The sequence below is a fragment of the Epinephelus lanceolatus genome, chromosome 6, assembly GCF_041903045.1.
Source record: "Epinephelus lanceolatus isolate andai-2023 chromosome 6, ASM4190304v1, whole genome shotgun sequence".
Lineage (NCBI taxonomy): Eukaryota > Metazoa > Chordata > Actinopteri > Perciformes > Serranidae > Epinephelus > Epinephelus lanceolatus.
Genome location: NC_135739.1, coordinates 42966966 through 42992835, shown reverse-complemented (window position 1 = coordinate 42992835; position 25870 = coordinate 42966966). Strand labels below are relative to the sequence as shown.

The following is a 25870-nucleotide window of genomic DNA, read 5'->3' as shown; positions in this document are numbered from 1 at the left end:
CCTGGCAGCAGAATTTTGGATGAGCTAGAGGCAGGATATGTATTTTTTTTTAATAGTCTACATTTTACAGTAGCAAATACATTTTCTGTTGTCTATTCTTTCAAGCTACCATTAAATTAATCAAAATATTTCACTTTTTTTCTGGGTTCTCTGACTTCCTTCACAGTCCAAGAACATGCAGGGTGGGTTAATTAGTGACTTTAAATTGGCTGTGGGTGCGAATTTGAGCGTGAATGGTCGTCTGTCTCTATGTTTGAGAACCTGTGATAGTCTGACGACCTATCCAGATTGTACCCCACCTCTCCGCCATCAGTGTCAGCTGGGAAAGAATCCAGTCCCATCATGACCCCTAACAGGATAGGCAGTTATGGAAAATGAATGAAGGGGAAGAGGATTTTTTTACTGATGAGAGCAAGGAGTTACAGTAATGAAATAAGTGGTTATCAAGACATGGATAACAGTTTCCAGATTTGAGATGGTCTGCCCTTTGGAATGTTTCTGAGATGATTGAACCATTGATTTAACATGTTTGTCTGAGCTTATGTTTTCATTGAAAATGACACCAAGATTTCTGCAATTCTGGGGTATCACATGGGACATTGAACCAAGGCTGTTTGAGTTTGCACTATCTTGACCTGTGATCAGTATCTCTCTTTTATCAGCATTTAACTGCAGAAAATATTGTAACATCCACTTGCGGTGTCATGAAGGCAGTTTAGCAGATTGACAGTGTTCTGGTTGTTGTTTTTAGGGTCAAAGCTTAGACAGATCTGAGCATCATTTGCATAAAATGGAAACTGATATTATGTCATGTATAAGGTGGCCAAGAGGAAGCATGTAAATGGAAAAGAGAACTGGACCCAGAACCTATTATTTAAAATATGTTCATAAAAATCCCAAAAGCCGTTTAACATTACGTAAAATATGTATTGTATTAGTAAGTTGAAATCTAGTGCTGTGCTTCATGACCATTGAATTGTCAGTTATGGCATGTGATACACCTAGACCAGACCAGCACTGTCACGTCAAAAGAGAAACTGGAAAATGCCAAAAAGATAATGTGTAACAGGTTAATCAAGGCTTTCACACTGAGATTTGCAGCCACATAGGATATGTAATTATTCACTGGCAGTGTGGTGAACTGCTAAATGATGCTGGTGTTGGGGTCAACACATTAGGCTTCACACGGAGGCACCAAATATGTTGGGATCAACATATTAGGTCTCACCAAGGGGCACCAAATATGTTGGGATTTAAATGGCTATCGGAAATAATTAATAATTATTAATAATAATTAATAATTATATTAAATAATGTGACTTAATTAACATTAAATCACCTTGTGGGGCACCATTCCCGTAAAGGGAAAAATGATAGCCAGTTAAAGATATCAGTCTCATAAAATACGCTAAACTATTAATTTGGAGTTTTGATTAATAATTAAATTAATGACAACAACCAAAATTAACGGTAATGCCTGAAGGATTTCGGAGTTCTTGACGCAGCAGAGGTTGAGTATTCATTCACTCTTGTGCAACATTAAACAGACAGCAGGCATGATTCCAAAGAATTATATTTATTCACAAACTAGCAAACCAAACCAAAACACACAAATTCTAACTAACTATATACAAGCTTGGTGTGTGTATATATATATATATATATATATATATATATGTGTGTGTGTGTGTGTGTGTGTGTGTGTGTGTGAGAGAGAGAGGGAAAGAAGGTCTGGATCAGTGCAGAGATTGTTTAGTTGGGTGCAAGAATCTGTTTGTGAACAGTATTAGCAAACTAAACACTTAGCTTTGGCAAAGCCAACTAATCAATGACCTAACTGCAAACAATCACAACAATAATAAATAGTCTTGCTTGGCCTGTAAAGCTGTGATAAACTATGCCCAGTTGTTGCTAGGGTTGGGTACCGTTCATAATTGAACCGATACGGTACCGGTACCAGTATCTGGAATTCGGTACCGGTACCAAACGGTACCTTATTTCGGTACTTTTTAACCCTATGGGCCCTAGGCCTTTTTTGGGGTATTTTTACTGCCTTTACTTTTAAGCTCATATCACAGTCATTATAAAGGCTACATACACATGCTTTATCTTGTTTTTTATTCAGGACAATCTGGGCTATCCAGATTTGCCATCATTCCAGGTCCTTCTATGTGCCTGTATTTTATATTAATTTTTATATCAATGAAAAAAAAACATCTGTGTGCCTAAATTCTTACATTTTTACATGTATCTCACCATAGCAAGTTGGAAAAAGATATTCTACCATATATGAAGAGGGGAGACTCTCTGGAATCTGGCAATATAAGAACCATGATGCTGGGACATTCTGTCACTTCATAGTTGTCCAAAACATGTGGTTTGTGCCAGGCAGACATGATTGCCAGTATTTTTTCATTATTGCAAGAAATTCCATTGACTCATTCACAAGTCAAAAATGTGTTTTATCTGAAAGAAACATGCAATATTTACATCTAAGATCATAGAAAAATAGTCAACCAAGTGCAATGATGTCCTCCAAGATAATATTCAGTTTCAGTTATATATTGGGGAGACATTTTGGGCATTGGTGGGGGGGCACGTGTCCCCCTCAATGTATATGGTGACTACGGCCCTGTCAGCATGTATAGTTAGGCTGCAGTTGTCTGGGTGCGCAAAGGTGAAGTGGCTGGTCTTGTCATACAAAGTTTGATGGAGTGTCAACTGGACAATATGGAGATATTTGCATCTTGAAAGCTGGACTACAAATGTGGATAGACAGGGAGAAACACACGCAAGCCTAAGATGTGGTAAGATACAATATTCCTCACTATATGAAGTGACTGATAACAAGATCTGTAAAATGGATTGTAAAGAAATTCGTCAAGTTTTTATTTCGTAGATAATTGATCTGTATTTAGAGCGTGATGGGATGACAGCACAGTGATGTGTGTGGTCCTGCGCTTTCATGTGATGTGCGTGGTATTTCTGTGTGAGCCTGCGTTCGTGAGTAATCCATCCAAGAGTAATGTTTGTGCAAAGCTGTATGAAAGCTCTGTTACACATCATTTTATTGTAATTTTTTGCTGTGAAAACATTAGATTACCGACAAGTGCTTGGCCTTGTCGGAAAGCTACAATTCTGCTGTTTCTGCTGATATGTGTGGCTTCTCGCTAGGACGCACGGTCGCGGAGAAAATCCACAGAGAAGAACGGGTGTGAATTTGGACGCACTATGCGTCGTTCGGGCCCATAGTCTAAACTTGTCAGTTTCAACATTTTATTGAGAACATTTAGGAACAGTGCTGCACGTTAACTTTTGTCTGCACATTGTTTTTGTCGCCATTGTTGCTGAGTCTGAGGTGCGAGTCATGCGCTCTTGCTCCGCCTCCACCTCGGGTACCGAAATTTGGCACCGTTTCATTTTAAGTGAATTGGTACTCGGTAGTACCGACGTGAATCGGTACCAAGTACAAAAAGTACCTAATTTCGGTACCCAACCCTAGTTGTTGCATTACCGATCCTTGAATGGATGGAAGAAAGAGTCACTTGGTGGTGTGCTGCTTTGTTAGCCAGCAGAAGAAGGCTGTTGTTGAGTCCTTTGTCCCAAAGGTGAAACTCCGAGGAAGCTGGTCGCTCAGGGTTTAGCAGAGTTAGACGCTGGGTGCTAACTCACTTAGTTCCTTGTTGCTGGAAAGCTAGTTACAAACCTTGTGTTTGCAAGAGAGTCTGTGATCAGTTCCTCTCCCTTTAGTGGTTGGGGCAAGGAGCAAAGGTCTGGGCCTCTGCTGTTCCAGGCCCAGCCGGAGAGAGGTGTGAGCTGTTGAAGCTCCAGAGCAAGAGAGAGCGATCTGCGGAAGGGAGCACAGATCTACAGATGCCTGTGACATCAGTCATATGTCACTGTAAAGGTCTTGTCCAATCAAGTTTTAGGACTCACTGAGGTGTGAGGTGAGATCTCCTGTGGAGATGGGTGTCACATAGCTCTCTCTGTTTGGAGAACAAAGAGTATGCAGAGGAAAAAGCCTTTAAATGCCCAGTGATGATTTTACCAAATGATAAATCATCTGTGGTCCTGTGAATCCCAACACTGGTGATGGTCACTACTGATGGATGGCTAATATCTTGGGTGGGAGGCTGCTGCAGTACAGTCATAGAGTATAGCAGCATCAGACTGTCCACTCCAGCTTAATCTCAGCCTATAGATCGGTTGACATGATGGCAGTCAACCTTAATTTATTAAGGTATTGCGTACGCTCAGGTTTGGGCAAAGTGGCAAAACAATTACAATTACTAGACATGTCCATAAAACAAATTTTTGTTTAACAAGAAATAAATGCATACAAATGCGTCTAAGTTATAATCCGAACTCATCAAACTGCATTGATATGTACAGGATCTACAGTTTCAGCCTTGTTTTGTAAAGTATCCATATGTGCCTCTCAGGTCTATGGAGTGCATCAGGAATGTGCACTCCCGGTTCCCTCGTCTGGAAGTCAGTGAGTTGTTTGAATGAGTTTCTGGTTAGATGCCTGAAATAAGGTCTGTGGTTAACAAAAGCTGAAGAGCAGCGGTGTCATGGTAGTTGATGAGGTGGGTGTACTACTAGGTAGATGGTTAGGTTACTGAGGAGGAAGTGAGTATACTCTCATTTAGGGATGGGGCAGATCCGATCCAGTATCAGTATCGGGTTCCGATACCAACATAATTCATGGATCGGAAATTTACGATCCACCTGCGGAAATTTACGATCCACGAGGTGCGTCTGTGCTTTCACGTTGTCTTCTGGAATGATATGATGATTGCTACATAGTAGTGTTGCACTGACCGCGGTACTAAAACACGATGGTACATATGATACCATAATGTTGGAGTACCGTAGTACCAGGGTACCTCAGGTACCACTGCTGTGGGATAAGATCAAAGTCCAATCGCAAGAGCATGAGTGTCCATGCGGCGTCCAATAACGGCGCGAGCTGTCCACCTGGCACTCGATATGCCACTGCAGTAGTTTGTATCCAGTGGCATTTCAGGTATGAACTGAGCTATTAAGTATCTTCAAGCAGTGTTATTATTAATTTATTTTTACTTGTAGGTTAGGCTATGCTACAGTGATTTGTTTTCCACTACAGAGCTCTATGGTGTGAGCATTTTACTGGCATTTGCGAGTAAAAATAGTTTTGTGCGTGCAAAATAAATCATTCAGCACGCTGTGCGAGTACAGATTTCAACCAGCAGCAGAAACTAACGGCAAATCCTGACGGTTGTGGGTTGAATGGGGGTCACAGACACAGACGGGAATGTATTCCTGTCAAATACGGCTTACCGGTGACAGAAGTCCGACTCCAGGTCCAATAATGTCCTCTTCTTGGCGTCATGATTGCCCAAAAGTACCTGAACAGCCGAACTGTGGCAGCACACAGGTATATGATGTGTCAGAGAAGAAACGAGCCGTTCACATTTCGCTCTCTGTGGCAGGTAACGGCCCACCAACCTCACCGCACTTTAGGGACTGTTCATTACTTATGAAGGGACCTGTCAGAGGAGGAGGGTGGCTGGTTGATTTTTATTTTATTTTTTTATTTTATTTTGATCCCCCCTATGTTCATCACTTATTGATGCCGTTTTTGAAGTATGAATAAGTCAATAAGTAATTTATTCCATTGAAATATCATTGATGTATTATAGAAAAGTGATTTATCTTTTTATAAATGACAAAAGGCACATCTGCCTCATTTTCGCTGTCATGATACTACTCAGAACCATGATACTTTCACTGGTATCGTACCATGGGTCCCAATTTTGGTACCGTGACAACACTACTACATAGTAGTGTCTATTTGATTTGTATCTATGCTGTTCAGATTAATATGACAGGTACTTTTTGTTTTTTGATAGTGTATATTGCACTAGTAGTTTAACACTGTCTTGGAATTTAATAAATATTGACAACCAATCTGAAACCCTTACAGTTGCATATTTGTTTTCAGGATGGGATTTTTCCTGTGAACAGGATTTCCTGCTTTTCTGACCTTATACTTACCTCAAGTTGCCTTTTGGGACATACATGCATACATACGTACATATCATACTTGCCTGTAGAGAGGAGTTTATTACAGCCTCATATAAAATCAACAATAATGATAATAATAATATTAAAGCAAACAGAGCAATGGTATCGGAATAGTATCGGTATCGGCAGATATCCAAATTCAGGTATCGGGATCGGATCGGAAGTGAAAAAATGTGGATCGGTGCATCCCTACTCTCATTGATATTCAAGTAGCTTTTTGGCTAAAAAACATCCACAAAAAGAGGTTGGTCTACCCTGTACTTTTTTAGGGTCTCATGTACCCACACAGATCTCTGTTTCCCTGCGCCCAACAAACTATTTGCTGACAGCCTCTCACTCTCAACCAGAGCTACTGCAAGTACCCTCTTCCTGTCCTTTTGAGAAACTAGATACTAATTATTGCTCACACACTTCACTTTTAAGAGATGCACAGCCTCAGTGTTGTCCCGTCTTCCTCCATTTCAGCGATTACGCTTTCTATCAGTACCCTCAACACTGCTACTGCAATTACTGACAATACTACCAATGAGACTGTAATACAAAGTAGTATAGAACGGTATTTATCAGGCACCATAATGTCTGTTTGAGCTTCTCTCACTGAAATTTGCATATTTTGGGCAGCACATGAAGTTAAGCTGTATTTTCTTACCAGAAGCTCTCATTTCTACCTGAGAAACATTGAAAAATGAATGAACCAGAGGGTTAGTTTTATTTGGGTTTTATTAAGAATATGTCAAAACACAGCATATGCTCATTTTCAGCTTCTTTGGCTAAGACATTCCATATTTGACCAATAGGTTTTTTTTGTTTGTTTTTTTAATTGGTACAAAACAACAGAAAATATATAATATGTGATAACAGACGATTGAACAAGAGACAACATAAAACATAACATGAGGATTTACTAACTGTATAGTGAACATGATTCTGTGTGTACATTCTGTGTCACTGCAGGAAGAAGCATAGAAAGAGAACAAGTAAAAAAAAACAAGTCCATAACAGTATAAAGTCATTGGAGATGTCTGCTAGGATATTTCCACCTGATCAGCTTGCTATCATTATTATTCCACTTTATCATTTACATTTTATTTATTTGTTACCCTATTTGGAGTATTGACCATGTGCTGTAAAGCTGCCTCTGCTTTGGGTCGCCCCAGACCTCTGTCCGGAGTCTGCTTATTTGGGATTGACAAACTCTTTTTTAAAATGTGTTGTCAAATGTAAAGAAGGTAATATGGGGATCCTGCCCACTTTCTGTTAGCTGTCTTGCATTTGTTGAGTCCCACAAGCATCCCATCACCACCTGGACCAGTCCAGAGGAACAGTTTTATTGGTATCACTGGAAAGGTCCTCTCTTGCCCTGACAGTCTCTCATTTGATGATCTCTCTTGTCTCCTGCACCACCACCTTCTGGTAGGTGGGGGTTGTGCTCACTGTGGTGGCAGAGGAACCCACTATGTTGCTCTGAGAGCCGGTGGATGTGCTGCCCGTGCTGTAGAGGACTTTTTGAGCGCTAGAGAGGCCACTCCTCTGGGACAGGCCTCCTGCCTGCTGGACCAGCTGCCCACCGTTGCTTGTTTGCCCTCCGACCACCAGGACCCTCTGAGATCCTGAGAGCCCTCCTGACTGCAGAGTGCCCCCCTGCACGAGGCGGGTCTGGCTCCCGTTTAGTGCTTTCACTGACCCTACAGGGACCTTACCCCCCACCGCCATCATGGTCTGGGAGCCAGAGAGGTTGCCAGTGCGGATCAGGTTGGTACCACCCCCCTGGACTCCACTCCTTTCCACCAGCATCATGTTGGGGCCCTGGGCTTGTCCACTAGACATCACTGTCTGCCCCTGAACAACCATGCCTTGAGCAGGTGCAGTCTGGGTGCCGTTAACCAGTACCAAGCCCTGCAGGTTGGTGGCTGGTGCCTCAGTGAGCAGTACTGTGTTCTGAACCTGTGGTTGGACTACATACTGCATCGGCTGCAGCACAGGGGTGGTGGTGTAGTAGACGGGCTGATGCTGCGGCTGTAGCACAAGCATCTGGCCTGGATTTGCCACCCCGCCCTTCACTGTGGTCCTTCCTTCCTTCACTGTAGTCATTCCTTCCTTCATTGTGGCTGTGCTCTCCTTCACTATCTGAGAACGCTCAGATGTCTCCCTGACCACAGTCTGAGGGACGGTTGGCTGCAGCTTGGGTAGAGGGGGCAGCTGCTGGGCAGTCATCACACTTGATACTGAGGTCTGAGTATTGATGGAGGCACTGGGTAGAGGAGTGACAGGTGGTTTGACTTCAGTTGTTATCTTCTTGCCTCCACACACCTCGGCCAGGGTCTTGAACTTTGGCCCAAGGTCATCGAGGAACTGCAAGTCGTTGTCAGACTCCAGGAGGCTGCAGCAGCCCACTGAGCCAGCAGGGGAGCCCTGGCCCTCGTAGTCATAAACCAGCAGACCATCCTTCACTGCAATGTTCTCGTTTCCACTGCTCACCTTCTGTTGAAAAAGAAAATTATCACCAAGGTTACCTTTTTGTGACGGACCAGTGGATTTTTAGGGCATTTTGGCATTCATTTAAGTTTACATTAATTTGCTAGTGTCACCCTAAATTAAATACCAAAAATCTCATTGGCATGCATATGTTCAGACAACATTACAACTTACAATGCCTGCCATCCTAGTGTAAAACCATGGTGGTGCCCAGTCCATTTTCTTCAAAGACTTTTAAGTTTGTGTTCATAAGCTGTTAGCATGTCACAGCATGAGTTATCTTCTTGAAGTCAATGGGTGTTTTTTTGTTGGGTTTTTGGTTCAATGTCTGAAATAAGGTCTGTGGTTAACAGGCTGAGAACACGTCAGCAAGTACTGACATGTGAATTTTGAAGCTTTTGTGTGACTGGCTAAATGAGACAACAGAACTTCATAACACCAACCACAGCTTTACAGCCTCTATGTGGTACAGATTTTAAAGGAACTGGCCACTTTAGAATGAAAATACAGACAGTACTTAATGACCCTCATGCCGACAAGAAGTCCAGTGTAGTTTTTTTATTCCACAAAACTCGTTCAGGGTATCGGAGGATAACAGCTAGCCGGAATAACAGCTACTCTTGAAGTGCATGGAACCCACATTTTGAAAATGTAATAAAACATTTCAAAAACGTCGTCCGTCGTAATCCAAGTGCCCTGAAGCCACGGCATGCAAAACTGACTTGAAAAGACGTAATTCATTCCACTTTCATAGCATAATTTCTCACCATGGTCAGTTAGCTCGCCCTGCAGGCTTGCTGTGTTTACATGGCAACTCGTGCGAGACTAGCTGATGGCTAGCGGTGGTGCTAGTTCTTGAGTCTCGCTTTTGACAAGGGGACCAAGGCAACACTGACTTCCATGTTAGCCTACCAAAAAAAAAGTCATACCTGCAAGTACTCTATTTAGCACTTAAATCTTTGGAATAGGGTCTGAAAGGGACAGTTCACCTCTCCAAGACTTTGCTACTCACACCAAAAAAAATCTAGATTGATAAACAGCACAACAGGTAGGACAGAATTGTATTTTTGGTGAGATGTCCCTTTAAGAGAACAGACCAAACTTAACCTTTGCTTTACCTGACAGGACAACTACACTGTGTGATTTTTTTGTCATGGCACAAACATTTGCAGTTGAGCTGTTCAAGCTTCAACTGTTTTATCTAGGTGGATTTGTTTTCATCTAAAAACAATTAAGATAATTACACCCAGGGTAACTAAATCTGAACGTGGGTTACAGAAAGTAAATAGAAGTAGCAATATTAGACTTCTTCCTCACCTGAGTGTAGTATTGTCGCAAGAAGTGGTCTGGCAAAGCCATGCCATCATACGTTTCTCCACCCACTCTTGCTTCTCTGCCCTCAAACTCAGAGTAGCAGCCATTTCCCATCACCTGGTTCATCATCCCCCATCTTTCCTCTCTGTAGCCACCTGCATAACCGTCTTCATACATGGCCCCATTCATCCCATCCATTGAAGTGACAGATTTCTGGAAATCAATACCTGCCCCGGGCGCCATTGCTAAAGTATTGTTACCCATACCCATGGCGACCATATTTCCATCCACCTGTGTTGGCATGTTCAATAGCGGCACATCCTGTAAAAGATATATGGTCCAAATGTTAGAACAGAGTCAACAGTTTTCTGCTGCCTGGCAGTCAAACAACCACTAACTGCAGCTTTCAAGCGAACATTATCTCAACAGCAAGTAACCAGTATGTTTGCTAATATTCCTGCCCTTAGCAGTGATGGTCAGTGTTTAAAAGGTAAATACGTTGTCTTACTGTGTTCTCTCCCTGGCCTTCAGTGCGGTAGTTAATGAGATGTGATTTGGTGTCGAAAGGCATCTCAGTAAAGCCCCCTGGCAGAGCTCCAGCTCCCCCACACTGGCAGAAGAGCAGCAACAGAAGGAGGACTGTAAAAACAAGACCAGCGACGTTTTAGTCAAACTTAATGGCTCCTAAAATATGGTGAGAGAACTGCAGTGGTCCTCATAGGTCCTCTAAAAAAGAACGTGCTATTTCAGGTCATCTTGCACAACACAATGTGGTTATGTTTCCTCTTACAATAAGCAACCCTGTAGTTCTTAATTACCAATACTAGCTCTATAAACATTCTGACCTAAGTTGCATGTTGTAGTAATTAGTCTGATATGTTTTGACTAGTCTCACAGTCTGGTCTCTTGAGTGTGTTGTCAGATTTAGCTACTGCCACCTGCTGGATAGACCCAAAATCACATCTGAAAGTAAAGAGCTCAGAATTATCCACAGACTGTATAAATAATGGACATAGCTACTGTGACATCACCCATTGGTTTATGGGCTCCCATTTTAAAGCCTTGAGTTGGTATTTCAGCCGTCACCATCTTGGGTTTTTGGAGCCAGAAGTGACCGTATTTTGGATGAAAGGCTAGCAACTCATTGGCTATAGTGATGCCTCGCAGACAGTCTATCAATCAAGTGGCCCCGCCCTTAAATATGCATAACTTTAAGCCTAAGTAAAACGTAAACAGGTAAGTTATATAAAAATTCACCCCTTCTAAAGTTGCCATGAATGTGGAAATGAGCTAGAGAGACCATAACCGTTTTTGTACCAGGCTGTAACGTTTCATGAACTGCAGTTTATGGCACTTCCGCATTGGCTTCGTTTCTCAGCCTCGGAGGTTCCCGCTTGGAATTAACCTTGAACAAAACTGGGACTGTTAGAGACTGTCATCGAAATAATTTTCCCACTGAAACTACTGGTTCCTTGTGGTTGGTGGAGCATTTTAAAGTACCTGAAAGCTTTTTTTTTTTTTTAAATCAGCTTCAATTGTAGTCATTTAAAAAAAACAGCCTTGAAGATTTTTTGAGCATAAATGAAAAATACCTTTGGATGTACTTTACTTTAGCTGATGCTTATTTTGTCATGAATATTTAATATGCTGAAGAGAAATACTTCATATTTGAAGGCAGGTTTTCAGGTGCTCAAAATCTCTTGTCTTTGAGACAGTGTAGAGGGTCCCTGCCAAACTTCTGTTTGCCTCATGGATGGATGGATAGACAGCCATTTCCTGTACATGGCTTGTGCAGTTTGGTAGGCTTTACTGAGGTATGGAGAACTCCTTGGCTTTTATCAGCCAGCAAACATGTGGATTCTCATACACACATCTTTGGTCTACACTAAAAGTAAACTCAGCCAGTCTTAGGACTGTCTTGATCACACAACCCTTCATCAGAATGAGCATCACATCATACTTACGTAGTAACAGCAACAGGCCCAGGAATAGCAGTCCGATGCCTGCAGGTCCTAACTTGGATCCTTTGACGGGCTGACCATTAGCGTCTCGTTTCCCACACACCAACCCATCCTCACAGGTACAAACTTGGACCGACACTTTCTGTGGTTCTGGACAGGCCTCTCCCTGCTGGTCCTTCACCTCGAAAGTCACCTCATAGACCCCAGGCCACATGGTCTCTTGGCTCCTCAGGATAGCTGCAGTGTCTGCCGGCAACAAAACAACCATATTACAAGTTTAATAAGTCAATATACTTTAAAGTTTACAGAATTCTGAATAAAAGACTCAAGTTTCAATTAGGCTTTTCCACATTCTAGTTGGAAAAACAAAGTTTCAGACATTCTGGTAGTCAGCTGTTCTAAGATGCATGCCAAGCATCCTAGTCAAACAAGTTTAATGCTAGTCTTGAGGCCATAACTTGTGAAGCTTAAAGCACTGGTATGTGTATGTACACTTTGGCAACTTCTAGGTGTAAAACCAAGAAACCAATCTGTGGCAGAAACCGACTCCTGTCGACACAGGGGAATTTCTAATTTTATATTTATTTGTATGTTTTTATATATTTATTTACATAACTAACTAATAATTATCAGGATCTCCTCACCACTGTGATGCTCCACCTGCCACTTGCCCTGAGTGCCCTCAGGGATGATGACAAAGTCAAAAGGAGGTCCGTTAGGGAATTCATCCTCATCTTTAGCGCTCACAAAAACAGAATCTTTTGTGGTACACATAGTCTGGAAGGTACTGGTCAGGGTGGGGCACTGGTCATTAAAATCTTCCACCTGGATGGCTACTGTGCCAGTGGCTGTTTTGGCAGGCATATCTGTGTTGGAGAAAAGAAAAACAGATCATTCAGCATTTCTTCTGTTCCTATTTCCATTCTTTATAGACAAACGCTTCACTCCTCCTGCTGGTGGACAACAGGTGTTTTATTAATGTGAATTGGACTACTGGACTGTTTATAACATCTATATTTTTTCTCCACAAACAGCCAGGTGGACAAATCCTCATCCTACTTCTATCGAGCAGCTTTCTTGGATGAAAATGACAACACTGCACAAATTTCATAATCTAAAGGGAAGACTGTCGTTAACTTTTTCACAATGCCACTGACATTTCCTCTAAAGGCATCCACAAAACAAACTTTACATTTTACATCTTCACTAGTGGCAGGGCTTGTAGATTTGCAAAAAGCTGGATATTTTGTACCTTTCCACAGTCAAAGTACTAACTAGTATTACATACTCTGAAGCTGGAATAGAAACAAAGTGGGAAAATGTACCATTTGTAATGCAGAGTACTTTAGCAATATATGTCCCATTGACCAGGAATGGAGATTCTCTGTCAGGTATCTTGTTCAGTTTGATCTGAGCTGTCTCTGGGTCGATGGTGAGCCAGTTGTCAGGGTCTGAGCCCTTGGCATACCTACAACAGAAACATACTGTGTCAGTCATTATCATTGGGTGTAGAAAATGTATCTAACATTATTTTAACTGCAAAGGCTTCCATGTATATGTGTTTGTGTTTGCACTGACCTGACATTCTCAGCTGGTTTCCCTGTGTCTTCATCAATTGCCGGGTAGATGCTAATAACATCATTAATATTGACGGAGTTGCCTCCCTCTGAGATGGGAATAGCCTTGACTTTGGGGTCAAATTTTGGCCCTTCAGGCTGGTTCTTCACATTGATTTTGATTGGATAGGTTTTAACTGAGGTCCCACTTTGCCACCATGATCCTCCTGTCCCACTTCCTGCACCAGCACCAGTTGCGCCAATTGCACCACCACCAGCACCAGTTGCACCACCTGAACCTGCTGCACCTCCTCCCCCTCCTGTTCCTCCTCCCCCGCCTGCTCCCCCTCCGAAACTTATACCAGCTCCAGCGTATGGCCCAGATCCATCATATAGTGGAGCTTTGTTCCTCACAGCTAGTCCCAGTTCAAGGTCTTTCACATCCTCATAATCCACAGCCTGTCAAAAGGCAAACACAAAGTTATTATTGACAGTTTTGCACCCACAGGTGTGATTAAATGGGTATGATCCTTCTAAACTCTGGGGGATTGTCAAATGGTTCCAGGGTCACTTCCCTTCAAGAAACCATGTTTGCATACATCAGCATTATTTTTTTTAGTCATGTCTACACATATCCCTTTTATGATGTATCCTTACATAGCCAGACCTCTTTGTTTAAGATCCTTTTTGTTTAACCAGAAACAGCACTGAAATCACCATCGCCAAAGCCACCAGACACCATTTAGATAAACGGTCATTTTAACGTTTATAGAGTCAGCATATTTTCACATCTAACAGGGTGAATTAAGGGTTTATTTCAACTGAACCAGAGTTGGTGATTGTTGGAACGGTGGACAGATAAACCAATATTTATTTTGTTTTTTTTTTTAATTTTGTTTTTGTCAAGCTTCCCTGAAATGTGTTCACAATGATAAAATTCCAGTTTATTTAAAAAGAGTCTGGTGGAAATGGCGATGACAATTTTGGGGGTTTTTCTGGTTAAACAAAAAGTATCATACTCTTACACAAAGAGGAAAATCTCTCAAGGGATCTTTTCCATAATATTTTCAGACACTTACTGGAAAAACAAGCACTTTTAGCGGGCTCCTACCTTTATAAGTAGTTTATCTTTCATGATTTTATGAAAATTTTGAGCTCATACGGGGTGTTGAACAGGATTTCCCTCTAGAAATAATTAAGAGGCTTGGTATTGAGCTGAATAAAGATGATTTTTTGTCGTGTCTATGCCTACTCCTTTTATGACTTTTTTCATTTTTTGTGTGTGAAGCATGCTGATTGCACTTAACACGTTCATCACACAAAAGACTGGGACACTGACAAATATGATTCTAATAAATTCAAACTGCCTTACATTGTCGAGCATTAGGATGCCCTCGTTGGTCTTGGGGTCTGTTGTAATGCTGAAGTACCCAGCCTCGTTGCCTTTGACAATTTCAAACACAGCTTCCCAGTTTTCTGTGTCTTTCAGGTCCAGGTCCTCTGCTTTGATCCTCATCACCTCCACACCATCTGTGTTCTCCTCAATGCTGCCCTCATACTGCAAGTAAAATACATCATGAGATGAAGGGAACAGGATTAATTTCTGCCATATTTAACTAAAATTTTTTTTAACACTTTAATGTGTGATCTGTGACATCATGAGCATGTCAACATCTCCATATCTTCTTTTTCATCAAAGGTAACCAGTCAACTCTTAAACCCCTGCTCACACCAATATACAGGGTATATATGTTGATATAGAAGAATATGAGAAAGAAGACTACCTGCTCATGTTCCAGAGTGGGAGGGTTGTCATTCACATCCAGGACTTTAATGGTAACAGTGGTGGTTGCACTGTGTCCCCCTGGTTTGCCATTTAAGTCTTGACCTTTAACCGTCAGAGTGTACTTATCTGCTCTCTGAAATTAGAAAACATTAGAAAATTAGAAATAAAGTGTAAACTTTGAAAGGTGAACTATGATGAATGTACCCTGCTTGGGTGCATCTTGGATAAGACAGAGTAACAACTGTCATGTTCAGCAGCTATGGGAGTCACAGCCACTGAATGAATGTGCAGGCTGTCCAAAGCCACTCAGAATTAGAGCAGGAACTAAGGACTCTGCTGTATGTTTTCATATTTCCAAAATAATCTAATAGAGCTACAGAATGTACCTTACTTTTAAGTACTTTATAAAATACGTGAGGCATGCATATTACAGGTGCCAAGACATCCTGTGGAAGTACCAGAGGCACAGTGACAGTGGGTGAGACGGTGGTGTCTTCAAAGATACTTTAAAGTGAACTTCAGCTGAAGCAAATCATATGATTGATGATCTACAACTGTTTACTTCTGGTGCAGCACAGTTGGGGCTGATGTCTGTGGTATATTACATATGCTTGTTTAGTAGGTTTTTCTGCCTGTAATCAGACCGTGACACCAACTTGTGGTCTGAAGCTGAATCCAAGAGTGTACCTGTATTGGCTGATGTTGCTGCCCACCTCAAGTGGCAAACTCTGCGGCTGAAAAATGAAGCCAACCGCCGGTTGTCATTCCAAAGTCGTCAAATCCTGCCACTTTGTCAGTGATTTCAGACACCTAACGCCAAAAGCCACTTTTTGCTAAACTATGATATGCTGGGCGGCATTAGTTTGTAACACGGCTAGACAGAACCTTTTGCAGTGTTATGCTACGCTGCTGGTCAGCTGGAAGGCTCCTGCCGCAACTGCATGATACACAGACAGGCGGCGTTAGTTCATAACACAGCCGTGCAGCACGTGATGCCGCAGAATGATATGCAGCTGCACAGTGTCAGTCTAAAACGGTGCCTGTAACATCGTAATATAAGGAGGTTGAAAGTCCCTATGGAGTGAGAGGGAGGGGTGGTGGATGACTCCAACAAACCCCCGACTTTCACCCAGTAGCCCAGTGTTTGCTGCCTGTGTTTGCTGCCTGTTTGAATGTAGATCCAAACCATGATGTTTTTCTCTAAAGCTAACCACATGCTTTTGTTGGGATCAAGGTGTTGGTTGGAGGGTCCTGAAATGGCAACAGCAGGTGCAGCTGTTGGTCTCTATAGCTAATTTCAACATTCATGGCAGCTGTACAGGGGTGAATTTTTAAATAAGTCATCCATTTACATTTTATTAAATCTTAAAGTTATCCATAAAGGGCAAGCCACTTTGAGTGAGAGGCTGTCTGTTGATAGTGTCCCCAGCTCCTGAGTCAGATCCACTCCTTGCTCCTCCACAGCTCCAGCCTCTCACCCAAATATGGTCACATCTGGCTCCAAAAAACCCAAGATGGCGACAGCTGAAATGCCAAACTCAAGGCTTCAAAACAGGAGTGCACAAACCAATTGGTGATGTCACACTAGCTACGTCCATTATTTTTACAGTTTATGGTTCACCTGCTGCTGCCATTGTTGTCCACTGTTAAGAATGTACAGGTCACCAAGCAACTGGTATAAGAGTTAACAATAAAATAAAATTCATGAAGGTGAGAATGCAAAGAAGTACACTGTTATAGGGGAAGGAATCCATCATGTTGTTTTTACCAACTTGTTAATATCATCTTGACTGAATGTGATTGGTTAATGGATTAGCAGACATTGATGCAGTGCAGAATTTCAGTTTTCTAGAATTGGCATTGTCCCTGTGGATGTAATTGATACTGTACCTCTCGGTCCAGGGCAGAATTTTTAACGTACACTGTCCCTTCATTGGAAATGGAGAACATGTCATGGGGTGGACTCTGATCTATGATGGAATAGGCGATCTGAGAGTTCACTGTCCCTGGTTCATCAGCATCAGTTGCAGTTATTTTCATAACTGAAGTCCCTGTAAAAACAGCATTAAAATAATTTCAATCATTAGGCTTAGTGTAAGTTCCACTTTCTTCAGTATGGTGTGCTCTGATGACAGCAAACTGAATGTATTAAAGTTCACCCTTGCTGGTGTACCAGGTCAGAAGAAACAGGCAAACTGACCTCAGAAAGCAGTGCAACTTTAATGGGTGACTTCTGTATTTTTTAACCTGGACTCTATCTCTCTATCTGTTTATATGACTGGTTTATTTCAGCTGAACCAGAGTTGAACCAATATATTTTTTGTTAGTTTTATTTTGTTTTTGTCGAGCTTCAAGTGTGTTCACGATAATAAAATTACAGTTTAATTAAATAGAGTCTGGTGGAAATGGTGATGGCGATTTTGGGGCTATTTCTGGTTAAACAAAAAGGATCTTGCTCTTTATCAAAAAGGTAAATCTCTAAAGGGATCATTTCCATAATGCTGTCAGACACTCACTATAATGATCAGAGCCTGTCAATGACAAAAACAAACTTGTAGCCTGTTATGCAGCTACCACTTGCAGCAGTCTCTCTCAATACTGGATCATTTTCAGAAACTCTTCCTCCCATTAGTCACTTAGACACAAAAATAAAGTTCAGGTTGAATAATACCAAAGTTATCCTTTAATGCTGTTACTGAATGCATGACTTGTCCCATGGTTGAAAACCTAACTGTCAAACTGTTTCCCAGAGCTGGTAGCTGCTACGTACCTTTATAATGTCAGTTCAAGCAGTTTTTAAAGCTAATTACTCACTCTAAACTTTTAAAGCAGTTTATTTTTCATGATTTTATGAAAATTGTGAGCTCATATGGTGTGTTGAACAGGATTTTCCTCAGGAAATAACTAAGAGGCTTGGTATTGAGCTAAATAAAGATGATTTGTTGTAGCATCTTCAACCAACCCTTCTTGGAGCCTCTCAGTAACTACAGTAAACATGTATATAATGTGACCTTAAACAGCTCAGTAGAAAGAGGTAATAAAATATATGATCTCGCATATACAATATACTCTTCAGTCATATAGGATTACTACAGAAGCATCACATATTAGAATGGGAATTATGTGGAGTAGAAACACTGACCTGTAGCACTGAGCTCTTTCACCTCCGCGGCCTTGATGACTCCAAACACTGGAGGGTTGTCATTCTCATCTACAACCTTGACTCGTATGAAAATGTCTTTCTCTGCAAGTCTGCCATCTGTGTACTTCGCAATACCTGACAACTAAAACAGAAATGTTTCCTTAATGTTGTTGTCTTTATCATCTGATTTAGCACATCCATTTGCAAGCATGTCTGCGGCATTGATATGTAGCAAATGGTTGCCAAATACTGAAATATGTCATGAGAAAAGCATCAACTACTGAATCTCTTGACGGAAAAAGTGGCATCAAAGTCAAAAAGTACAACAGAACAGAAGAGAACCTGTCACGTATCACTCACATTGTATGTATCAATCTCCTCCCTGTCGAGCACTTTGGTCACACGGATGAATCCAGTTTTAGAGTTGACTACAAACACATTGTAGGGCTCCTTATTTGCACCAACGCCTTCTAGAGAGTACGTAATGTCTGACTGAGATTCAAAATCTGAGCGAATCTGAAACACAAAGCAGAGGACCTGATCATTGCACTACACCAGAGATATAAATGGTAGGTATTTTCACAAGAGCAACGCATGCAACCTGTACATTCATGCCTCAGTGACTCACCCTGGCAATGGATTCCTTTTGACTGTAGTCTACATTTTCCTTCAGTGTCGTTGGAGGGATGATCCATTCTCTTCTTTTTCTTACCAGATTTTCTGCAGTATTAGCAATCACCACAATAGCCTGCAACACAATAGATGTAATTACTTTACAAAGAACCCTTACTTGACAGATTAATCTATGAATATTGGATTTTTTTGCCAATTTCCAATATGGCATTATGTAACAACTTATTTGGCTGATAACCAATACTATCTATATACTATATATATACTATACTACGATAAATCAATGTGTCCACTTTTTTTCCCACCTAGTTTTAGTGATCATCAAGTCTCTTCTGTAGTGGAATTAACATCATATTATGCATGCATACTCTTATTGTGATGGCCCACCAGCAGATGGGGACATGAAATACAATTCTTTTCATGTATGTAATATTCATTCATTGTGCCAAATAAGAAAAAGCATGTTGGCCAATTCTGATAGTTCATTTTAAAGCCAGTACTGGCTGATACCGCTGAGTTGCTGATATTATCGTGCATCCCTTGTCCACATGTGTATGTAAATTCAGCTGCAGTCTAAAGTCTAAAGGTCAGTCTAAAGGTTGGCATATCAATAAATCACAGCACAGGATACAGCTGTGCCAGAAAATACGAAAAAAATGCTAAACAGTGAATCATGAGAGAAACCTACACAAAACAGCCCAGTGTTATGCTTACATATTCCCAGACAACTTTTAGAAACATTAGTTTTCTCTCATTTCACAGTTCAAACTGCATTTTGTGGAACTAAACTAAATGTAGCTACTATCCGAGTCAGAGGGAGCATGACATTTTTAAAAACATGGTCAGGCTTCCAACGCAGCCCGTGGAGTATCTTAGTGATCTCAGTGATTTTTAATCCTTTTGTAAACTTCTTTTAATATGCTACTAATACCAATGAAGGATTTTAGAATAGAATTTTATGCTAAAAAATACTACTAAAGAAACTTGAAACTGTCAACTTCCTGAGAGTTCATTAAATATGAAACAAAGCGATTGCACTGAAGGCACCCAAACAGCCACCAGCAGCCCTGTCCTTCATTAACCCACACAGATGTTTCCAGTTATTCTGGCTGATTAGGGCTGTGCCCAGTGTGAAGTTGGTGGAGCTGTGCATCACATACACTCAAAAGAATGGAAGGTGCCGGTGTCCTGTTCTCACAAGAACAAAATAAACATGAGATAGTCAGTGAGATGTCAGTTAAGCACCCTCTGTATACACCCAAACAGTCCTGAGAAGATGTGTCAACTTTTGCAACCTGTTCATGTAGGTGGGGAGAGAAACATTCATTTCCTGCTGCAGATCTCACCTCCCGCTGTTCAGTCTGGCTGAAATTTGACCTGCCGCTTGGAGAGAGAGGGTGGGAACCAACATGTTCGACCTTGTTTAGTGCGTACTGACTGTTGCCTTTTCTAGTGTCTATTGCTGCATGTTAATTATGACGTGTGCATAGTGTGACATGCATCAGCTGCTCAAGCCAGCTTGGCAAGTCGACAATAGCATTTTATGTGTTGAAAATGGTGATACCGCTTTTATCAAGCACTGAACTGTCTTTGTCATCAGTCCTCGTTATTGCAATGCAGCAATAAAATTTACCCAACTGTAACTCCACTTCATGAGTGAATGCATAACCCTCAGACAGGCTTCATTGTTGGTGACAGAGTCTTAATATGATAAATAGGGTGGGAATCACCAGAGGCCCTGTGATACAATATTATCACAATACTTAAGTCACCATACAATTTTAAAAGTTTAGCTATATGCTGAGTATTGCAATGACATATACTGTGATATAATAGCTTTTTTCAACTGTAAATTATGTCCACACAGGAAAACTTTGTCACCATCTGTTTCATCTAATAAGATCTATTTTATCTAATAAGTTAATAAAAGATAAGTTTTAAAGGTTAAGTATCTCACTTCAGTTTTTTTATTGTAGCAAAATGTATCTGGTCCACTGAAATAACAATTAAATTCATTATTCTATTAGGCTACCAAAAGTTACAATTTACATAATAAAAAAAATTATTGGCATCTGGGTATCGATACAATATTGCCACAAAAAGTATTGAAATACTGTGATGTATCAATCCCCCCTGTGATTAACCTATATTGAGGCCCATTAGAGAGCATTAATTAGCTTATTTAATAAGGTCAGACATTTGAATTGGTTAGTTAACAAGTTAAACCACACATAAACAAACTGAGTGTGCTTTTCAGGTCCTTTTTATTGAGTTGTATAACTTCTATTAGTGGTCTTTTGGATTTGATGGAAGGTGTTGGCTTTGAGGCCATTTTGTTGACACTTTTATCATTCCTAGACCAATCTGAGAAATCAGAACAGTCAGAAATTCAACTTCATATCTGTAATCTAAACAAATTGACTGACACAACTGTTTTTCACACTCGGCTGCAGTATGTCAGCTCAGGCTGCATGTCTTTAACTGCTACTAAAAAAGATATGACATAATAAAGGCTTTCTTAAGTAATTCAGATTTCAGTTTTGTTCAACAGCTATACACTAATGGGAACCCCACACGACACAGCACCAGAGGGACACCTTTTTAATAGCCGAGCAACACTCCATGCATACTGTTTTGTAACTAATTGTTAGATCTTCTAATTGATTTTTGGTGAATAATTATAAAGAGTATAAATATTGATTTTGCCTGGTGGCATATTCCAAAGTCATTCTAACTGCTTCATCCTCTTAAGGGTTGCGGGGGGGCTGGAGCCTATCCCAGCTGACATTGGGCGAGAGGCAGGGTACACCCTGGACAGGTCACCAGACTATCGCACAATTTAGAGTTATCAATTAACCTAGTCCCCAATCTGCATGTCTTTGGACTGTGGGAGGAAGCCGGCGTGCCCGGAGAAAGCCCACACTGACACGGGGAGAACACGCAGACTCCGCACAGAAGGGCTCCCACACCCGGGATCGAACCCGCAACCCTCTTGCTGTGAGGCGACAGTGCTAACCACCACACCACCGTGCCGCCCCATATTCCAAAGTATTTTAACTCATTTAAAAATGTATTTTGCAAGTGTATTTGTAATTAAAAAAACAAGTTAACTTTAAGCCTTACATCAGTGTACTCAAAACACATTTGAAATCCCATAAATTACATTTTGCAAGTGTATTTTTAATGTATCTCACAGTGTAGCAGAGTACACTAAAAGTGTATACCACTGTTCCTTATAGTGCACTATCATGCTAATAAACATAAAGTGTGATTACGAGTATGCTATTTATTGAATATAAATATGTGAATTGTCTATTACTAGTACATTTTGAGTATGCTCAAAGTCAATTATGTTGTACTTATAAAATGTATTTTAATTTCACTGCAAGTAGGCTACAGTATGTATGAAAATACATATGTAGTAGCATGTTTAAAGTGTACCTATGTATACTTAAAATAGCCCCATTTTGGTACAGTAAAGTACACTAAAAGTACTTAAAGTTGAGCTTTTCTACAACTACAATATATTAAGTACAAAAATAGGTTTCCCATTTTCATAGTCCGACTGCTAGTACACTTCAGTGTGCTGTAGCATACTTACATTTAGTATACTGTATTCTACTTTTTTTTTACTAGGGAGAACTCATGGCACATGAGAACAGACCTATTTACAGCAGGAAGCCAATGCATCTTGGCCGCTTCACCTAAATTTATGGGATGTAAATTCTGGCATGACTTTACCTTAGAGTAGCCTTGTAATTCTAAAGATACACAACATGTTCACTAACGTTTTAATTTTGGACCTGGTCTGTATAAAGCACCACGGCCTTGAGATACTGTGAGGCCCTGCCTGGCCTGCGCTGTGTAAAAACATCCACCGGCCTGGTCAGGTACTGCGGAGCTGCTTGTGTTCAGAGGAGACACAGACACACCCTACCACTCCCAGTAGATTTAACTAGGCCTCACCTGTTCGGTCAATGCATGGGCATGTCTGGATGACAGAAGAGTAATGATAGACTTTCTCAGAAGGGAGTGGCCTCACATCTCTGACAAGTGAGGAGAAAGTCTGACTCACCTTTGTCCCCACATGACATGTATGAGACAGTTACTGAGCACAAAGACGACACAAGAGACCTTAATTATTCATGTATAATAATATCTCTATGGTCATTGCTATTCTTTCTCTCCTAAGGAGAATTATGCACTCATAAATGATGACATGTTGTTCTAAAGCTTTAATTTCCAACTTACACCCCCCAAAGGTCACAGAACAGCTATCTATTAAATGTGAATTTGGTCTTGGTTTAAATCAGCAAAAGGCAACATCAAAAAGCATTATGGTCAGAAAAAAAGAAAAAAAAAACATTACTGTGGTCAGTCAATTAAATTACAGCTGACTAGTTCAGGAATCTTATTGCCCAGAGCTGCAAAACTCCACCCAACTGGACACCAACATCCTTAGATGTTGATATTTGGTTGAATTAAGGTGGTGATATCTAACATCAATTTGATGCACAATACTGACAACAGATGACATCAACATTTTGTTGGCTCTAAGTTGTGTTGTTAAGTACCCAAAATCAAACTCCTGCCAACGTATTCTTGACATAGATTACCAACATATAGTCTGATGGCATGGAGAACAAAACCCAATGTTTGCAAAATGTCATAATGTTACCATCCATGCAATAACGTGTTATTCTAAAGTTGTTAAGACATTTAAAATATTATCAACCTGATTTTCATTCCAACTTAACTTTTATGTCTGTCCAACGAAAGAGTCCAACATTTTTCTGATGTCATTTTGACGTCCAGTGCCAGCAGGACAGTGAAAACTTAAAGAGTAACTAAACCCTAAAACCATTTTTTCAGCTGATAATCATTGTTTCTGGTTGTATAGTAGTGTTACTGACTGATCCTGCTCAAAATCTTGACAGTTTAGTGCAAACTGTTGAAAATCTACATTTTATTTTAAAAATGTGGTATGGAGCGCCCTCTACAGCTTGAAAAAGATTTTTTCGCACAAAATGTTCTGGTTTATTTGTCTTGTTTGATTAAGGCTGATTTAACAAAGTACACCAACTCATATCAACAAGCTCTCCACAGTTAGGGCGAGGTTATGTACAGAGTTGTTGGATGAGACATGAAATGTCTCTGTCTTGAGAAACTGAAGACAGCACAGCCCACACCTGTGTTGCCATGGCAGCCAAGTATTTGTTCAGGTCAACATGAGCAAGATAGTTAGATTGCGAAGAGAGGGAGTAAACACAACTAATGATCTTATTGAAGAGTTTTAGACAGGTAATGTGGAACTACCTGTTTGTGATAAAGGGACGGATTCTTTGTGAGTTGATGGAACTTGGACTTCTGCCTGCAGGTAAATAACAGCCTAACAAGTAAAATGAGAAACTCTAACACTATTCTAACAACAGTATAACATTTACGTTTGGAGTTTAGACCTTCACGAAGTCGTGATAGTCTACACTGAGAGTTATTAACCACAAAAGAAAGTTTCTAAAACACGGTTGAGTCTGTAACAGTAAAAAAAAAAACACGGCAGTTAAAAGACGGTAAAGTCTTTGTGTACTCACCACAAACAGAAGCGAAACAAACGCGGGCGAAGAAACCCGAACCATGACTGTAGGGAAGTCCCGCTATCCGTATCAAGTGAACAGATAAATGTTCCGGTGGCAAGTCTCGGTAAGAGTTCCGGACCGACTCTGTTGATGGAGGCGAGGAGGCGGCTTATGAAGGAGGAGGAGTGCTCCACCACCCACAGACACACCCTTAGGACAGGTGTGTGTGTGTGCGTGTGCGTGTGTGTGTGTGTGTAAAAGCCTATGGTAAAAGCGACCTTAGTTAGTATCATTAATGTGTTATGTAATGTTTGAAAAGGAGGCCTAGCCTTCTCTGATGTGATTGTTTACAGTAAACTTAAAACCACAGCTTTCTCTCAGCTGACAGGAAGACTGAAATTGTGGGTCAGAAGAGTGGGAGGGATATAACTATTGCTTTTTTTTGTTTGTTTGTTGTCCTTTTTGATGCCTCTGTAATGGCCCTTGCTGGAGGCATTTGTTTTCAGGGTGTGCTTCCATCCCAATCTCGTGAACATGTTATCTTAAAAACAACCTGAGTGAATTTCTTCAAATGTGGCACTAATGTCCACTTGGACTCAATGATAATCTGATTAGTTTTTGGTTCTCACAGGTCAAAGGTGCCTGTGACCTTGCATCCATCTCATTTTGTAAAGGTGATATCTCAAGAAGACCTTGAGAGAATTTCCTCAAATTTGGAATAAACATCCACTTTAAGAGGAAGATGATCTGATTAGAACTTGGTGGTCAAAGATCAAGGTCACTGTGAGCTTATGTCTGTCTCTTCTCATGGAGGTGATATCTCAAGAAGACCTTGAGGGAATTTCCTCAAATTTGGTGTAATCATCCACTTGGACTTCACAATGAATTGATTAGAACTTGATGGTCAAAGGTCAGTGTGACCTCACAAAACATGTTTTTGGCCATAACTCAGAAATGTATCTGCTAATTATGACAGAATTTCACACAAATGTCTAATAGGATGAAATAATGAAGTGATGACATTTTGTATCCAAAAAGTCAACTTCGCTGTGACATCATAATGTTCTGCAAAAACTCTTTTCTGGCCATTGCTCATATCTCAGGAACAGAAGGGGAGACATTTTGTCAGATACTAAATTGGTGAAACTAATAACATAATTTACAGTTGAAAAAAGCTATTTAATTTTTTTAATTTTAAGATCTTTTTCTGTTGTTAGATTTTATTACAACCTGTCCCTGTTGTAATATATATACATATATATATATATATATATATATATATATATATGACAATATTTACATAGATAGGAAGAGTTTGAGTGCCAGAGGTAAAGGTTCATTTTGCCATATGCAAAGGA

At 40.6% G+C, this 25870-nt stretch overlaps 1 protein-coding gene across 1 annotated transcript; it reads right to left on the bottom strand.

The window, feature by feature from the left end:
• Positions 1-6771: 6771 nt before the first annotated feature.
• Positions 6772-24682, bottom strand: dsg2.1 (desmoglein 2, tandem duplicate 1). The gene is made up of 14 exons (XM_033622530.2): positions 24528-24682; positions 18932-19051; positions 18664-18819; positions 18304-18445; positions 17052-17212; positions 15160-15294; positions 14748-14933; positions 13398-13834; positions 13145-13287; positions 12464-12685; positions 11823-12065; positions 10367-10497; positions 9862-10179; positions 6772-8550 (listed from the first exon to the last, which is right to left on the bottom strand). Exons 1-14 carry the CDS (start codon positions 24570-24572, stop codon positions 7441-7443), a joined length of 3549 nt encoding a protein of 1182 aa, XP_033478421.2. The 5' UTR covers positions 24573-24682; the 3' UTR covers positions 6772-7440.
• Positions 24683-25870: the final 1188 nt, after the last annotated feature.